A 5,396-nucleotide genomic window follows, 5' to 3' on the forward strand; every position below is an offset into this window, starting at 1 on the left:
GCGCGCGGCTGGCTCCCCTGTTGTTTTGCTTTGTTGTTTTTGTTTGTTTGTTTCTCGAGACTGTAAAGATAGTATTACCATCGCTTGATAACGCAGGAAGAAATCGGGCCACTAATTCCAAATAGTTTGAGCGTGTAGTCTGATCGTCCGGGTGGGTGTAGTCCTGAGAAGGACTGTTGTCGGTAGTAGAGACCTACTATTCGACGACCTTAGCCTCATGTGGTGCAAGTCCGTCCTGATTGGTCAGTTGAGTCTTACAGCCAACAATATCACGGTTAAACTGCCCAATCAGTTTGCACGAAGCAGACTTATTACACTGGACTGACAACCACTCTTCAGTTGATTCTGATGTTGACTTCCGCTCGTGTTGTGAATACGTCCTCAGGACTACTCTCAACCGGATGTTAGGAGGAATTTGAGGTTGAGTACTCTGTGAAGCATTTTTAAAGAATAAGATGCGCGTAAATTGATGCACTAACCAGGGTGGCTTTCAAGCAACGTTATTAAGAGAACGACTTTCGTATTCGTCGTGTTCATCAAATTTCGTCCTGTAGAATTTGTGCTTCAGCCATACCAGGGATCTGTCGTCTCAAACATAGTCCCCTCCCCTAGCTTAACAACAGTCAATTGATAACGAGTTTGGGTTAATGTTGGGTTAGGGGAGGGGAAAATTGACTGCCAATGAGGTGGGATTACTAGAGTACAATAGAGCCTTAAAGGAGGATCAGAATGTGACGACCAAAATCCTTCGAATTCTTGCCCCCCCCCCCCCCCCCTCTCCCGGCGATATAGAAAAAAGATATCCATACAAATAAATATGTCACGCAGTACAGTGTAAAATACATTTTTTTCTTTTATGGTGTATTAAGATACCAATAACTCCATGATGTGTGGAATCTCCATTTAGATCATGTAATTTGAATTACCTTCTCTCAATGCCTTCATGTCTAGGGGTAGTCTTTATCTTTAATACAAATTCTAAATTAATTACATTGAACAAGTCAATTCAATCAATTTGAGGACAGCTTAAAACAGAACACGAAGATTCCTTTAAAATAGGCCTTGATTATTTACCTACTACAAAAATTAGTGATAAAAACAATTACATGTTGATTACATGAATACCTGAAAAATACTTCAGCTACTTAAAAATACTTAAAATACTTAAGCCGCCTTGCTTATTTACCCAGTTAAAAAATTCGGGTTAAGAACAGTAAAAAAGCTCTCTAATAAATGAGCTGATTCTCTTTTCTAATGACATCAGATCTAATTATTTCACAAAATTGTCAATGGAGAACAACCTGATAAAATGGTAGCAATATAGTTAAGACCCTTGTTTCAAACTTTAAAGGTCTTTTGGAATTCTTCTCAAATAAAAGTTAACTAGTGTTACCCCACGACCGACTGGTTATTTCTAAGGAAAAACTGTCTAAAACCATTCAAGTTGTCACACAGCTACGCATGCTTAGTAGCCACGGAGAAAACGACGAGAAAAACGTTAAACATTTCAACTCAGATCAATGATGAATTCGCTCTGTCTTTGTCCTAGTCTCCACTCAATCTACAATCAGTTCAACATTAACAAATACAAACAGAAATGCCTATTACAAGGCACTTGCCTTATATGGTGTTACGATCCAGCAGGCCGCGTTTGCTTAAAGGATAGATAACGCAATCCAATGGATAAATTTCTGTCTGGTATTTAGTGCAGTAAATTTTGTCTACTCTTATCCGCTGAATAGCGATTTATCCGTTAGATAGCGTTATCTCCCCTTTAAGTTACTAAGCACAGGCGTCAGAGAGATCAAAAAAAATTGAAAACTCATCATATTTTTGAATGATCACGCTTGTCATTACGGTTATATGTACATGTTTTGTCCGTTTCTCCTGAGAAACAGCTGGAAATACTCATCTCTTTCCACCCTTCGCTCTAAGTGAACTAATTTATGCTGGCTATATGTCACATCAATATGATTAGGTCTGCACTTTAGGACATAAATTTCTGCTGCAAATTTTTAACACTGTACTGCCTCAAACAGAACTTTAAGAACATATAGTTCCTCTTTTTCACGAAGTTCGTCACTCATCATCTAAAATGTGGTTAATTTTCGTACAAATTTCTTTTCCAACTCTTCAACCTTCTTTTTAATGTCACCTAATTCCTCCAGCGCAGCTATAAACTCTTCCGGTGAGAACCCTATCTCAGGTCCCGGGATTTCAGGTTCTCGTAAGCCGAGTTCATGAAATGCGTTCTTAATTTTCGAAATCTTTGTTCGGAAATATTCGTTTGAAATTTCGACCGTTGGCCAATGCACTAATTCATTACGTAAATCTCTAAGATCACCCACATTTGATTTTATCCTTAGATTGCGATTGTCAGGGGAATCGCAATTAAGGATGGCATAACACAGCATGGAACAATCCCATTCAGCCCTGTTACCCTTTTCGATAGTTTTCAAGAGATAATGATTTATTCCTCTGGGTTGACGGCGTATGATCGTGCAAAAGTTCTTTCCATCATCCGGTGTATCTTTCCATTCTCCCAGGTTTATCTTGTAGCGATTGTCCCATTCTTGTTTAAAGATTTCCCGCAGGCCTTCAGTTACTACATGAGTGACAACTTGAACGAGCCTGCTGTAGTTCATTCGCTCTTCGCTGTATTTTAAATAAGGAGCCACTAACCGTGATACTGTGAGAACACGGAAAAAGAATATTTAAGTAAACCGCATTTCAATGGGCCTATAGTGGTATTTGAATACTTTTACGTTTCAAATGGGGGTTGTCCAATACACCCAAAACGCCACGATTCGTTCGCGAACCGTTTTACCGGAAGTCGATTCGCGGTTAATGTGTCTCGTTATACCGGAAATCTGATAAACCATCTCTTAGTGGATGGAAATGCAAACTGGATGTCAATTTGCAAGACTCTTGGAGAATATCTCGCAATCGACTTGAATCGACTCAAATCAAAGGACTCGCATTTTCCTACCTGCTTTAAATCAAGCTGAGAAGCCATCTTCATCATTGTGATGGATTTGAAAGAAAAATGGCTCTTTCTTGCTTTTAGTGTATTTTGATGGGTCAAAATTGTTTGTGTCATGAAGAATGCACAGTAAGAAGTTTCCCCTCACCCCTTACACCCTCACATCAGTATGCATATTCTCCATACTGTTCCCTGTACATTTCCATTCTTCTTTCAAATTCATCACAATTGGCACAGTTACAATGATTAGTCCTTTACAAAGATAGTGTACAGAGGAATGCAGTCCATCTACATTCAGCAAAGCACAGGTGATCCATTACTCAAACAAAAACATTTTATCTAGTTAAAGCAATAGAAAACAAATCCTAGAGGAGAAGGTTTATGAAGACCCAGCAAAATTTAAGAAGAAAGCATCTGTGTTGCATTTGAGGTTGGGAGCTCCCTTTCCATGCCAAATCGTTTGTTCAAATATTCTGGTATGAAGACCAGATATGTGTAAATCAATGGCATGTTTGTTAGCTTGCATTACAACTGAAATCCTACAGAAGGGCCAGGTCCAAGCCCTTAACTTAAACTACAACTCTACAAGCTTTTCCCTAATTTCATTTTACTTTAATTGCAAGTATTGTACCAGGAATAGAGGAGCCTTTTACTTATCCCCTCTTAGTAGTCCCTCTAAAACAGCTACAAAAGAGTTAGCCTGGGAATTAAGCAAAATAGAGAGCATACCTTGTCCATGTGTTGGAGGATTACCATCTCTTCCTTCTGCTAATGCCTCTGTTGGCTGGACCCCTGTTTCTTCTGGTCCCCGGCATCCTTCTGCCCCACCTCTGACTGGTTTTCAGTGTACAAAAGGAGAAAAAATTGATATCCCTTGTATACCATAATGATTTACAGGCATTCATGCGACCCAACCAAAACCTTCCGTTCTCCTATAGGGCTTCATTTTACTAAATAAATTCCTTGAACAGGCTAACCCAGTTAAACCTAATAACAAAACAGAGCTACAGTTCAATGTGGAAGATATGACCATGCAGTACTCTCTGTAGGGTGGTAGGTGGTGGGCTGGATCCCTAGTGAAGAAGTCAGAGCTCAAGTTTTGTGTAGGGTCACTGTATCATGTTTGTAAGGCAAAAAAATTTAGCCCAATATTATGGCTCTATCCAGTCCAAGAAGTGCTAGGGTGGATAATACATTAAAAGAAAAACCTGATGAAATTCGGAGAGAATAACCATGAAGGACCTATATTGAAAGTAACATGTCAGGGGCAACCAATTTAGATTTCCATAGATAATGAACACTTAAGTTAATTAACTGTATTTTTTCAGAAAACAAGAAAAGTTGGGCACTGTAAAGTTCATTATCGGTAAAATCCAGGGAAAGTCCAAGCATGAGCGTAAAGGAAAAATTCCCACCTGTAAGCAAAACAATCATCTGATGCCGGTAACGTTCAAGACTTAAAAGAATTGACTTACAAAATAATACATGTACAAGTACCCTAAACCAACCAAAAGTTACCAACCTGAAGGTAACGGTGACCTTTTAATCTGTGAAAACAGTACAAAAGAAATCTGCTGGTTGTTGCCTAGAGTAATGGCACCCACAGCTTCTGCCACGCCGTTTTCGCCTGTGATAGTAATTGGAGCTCCAAGGCCTTTCTGAGAACCGCGGTAAACGCTAGGGCCTTCTATCTTCCTGGGAGTTTCGAGTAGGTCAGCGAGATATGTTTCTTCGTCTACGATCCCCATCACCTTGTATAATCTTGCGGTAAATAACATTTTGTCAGATTCCTCAACGACGTGACAGTATAGATCACAGTTCCTTAAAACTTGGTTTCTTGCAGTGTTTATGGTAAATGGACGGTGATTCAGTAAACCGGAAGTGCGTTTTTTAGCAGCGTTAAATTTCTCTGGGTCCACAGGTACAATCGCAAGGCCAGGTGAATAGCGGATCTTTTCGTCGCATATACTAAGTAGCATCCTCGGTCCTTTGTTACTGCCATTTAACTTCTTGAAACATAAAAAGTAGCTACTCAAATCATCAGATGAAATGACACTGTCGCTTGTGATCAGGTGTACTTTTCTACTAGAATCCTCAAAGAAGTCCTTAACGAGGCATCCAGTACCAACCAAGCCCTCACCGTGCCCAGGAATCTCTTTCCCGATCGCGCAAGTAGCTAACATACACTTCTTCGCCCTTCTTTCCCTGTCTTTTCTCTCTGAATGTAGCGGCACCAATGATGAACCCGAAGGGTTATCGGCTCCTCTTGAATCTGGCATGTTCTTCCTAACCTGTTCCATTCCAAACCCCGAGGATACACGTAGTTTCACCGCTATACCAATAACCTTTACAACAGTTATCAACCACCATCAACGCCCTAACCCGGAAGCTTGCGAAGCCCACGTGACCTCTT

The 5,396-nt window shown here is 40.1% G+C and overlaps 1 protein-coding gene across 1 annotated transcript; it reads right to left on the minus strand.

Moving 5' to 3' along the window:
• Positions 1-946: 946 nt before the first annotated feature.
• On the minus strand, positions 947-5,396 carry LOC149044766 (uncharacterized). The gene is made up of 3 exons (XM_089206781.1): positions 4,506-5,396; positions 3,713-3,817; positions 947-2,689 (listed from the first exon to the last, which is right to left on the minus strand). Exons 1-3 carry the CDS (start codon positions 5,281-5,283, stop codon positions 2,091-2,093), a joined length of 1,482 nt encoding a protein of 493 aa, XP_089062907.1. The 5' UTR covers positions 5,284-5,396; the 3' UTR covers positions 947-2,090.

This window comes from Pocillopora damicornis, chromosome 5 (genome assembly GCF_964200805.1).
Source record: "Pocillopora damicornis chromosome 5, jaPocDami1.2, whole genome shotgun sequence".
In the NCBI taxonomy this organism is placed as follows: Eukaryota; Metazoa; Cnidaria; class Anthozoa; order Scleractinia; family Pocilloporidae; genus Pocillopora; species Pocillopora damicornis.

Excerpts from the sequence above, each read along its gene's own strand:
- LOC149044766 (XM_089206781.1), bottom strand. The coding sequence starts at position 5,283 with ATGGAACAGGTTAGGAAGAACATGCCAGATTCAAGAGGAGCCGATAAC. Across the intron at positions 3,818-4,505 it reads AAGGTCACCGTTACCTTCAG|TCAGAGGTGGGGCAGAAGGA; the intron begins GTTGGTAACTTT and ends ACTGAAAACCAG. Across the intron at positions 2,690-3,712 it reads TCCTCCAACACATGGACAAG|TATCACGGTTAGTGGCTCCT; the intron begins GTATGCTCTCTA and ends GTGTTCTCACAG.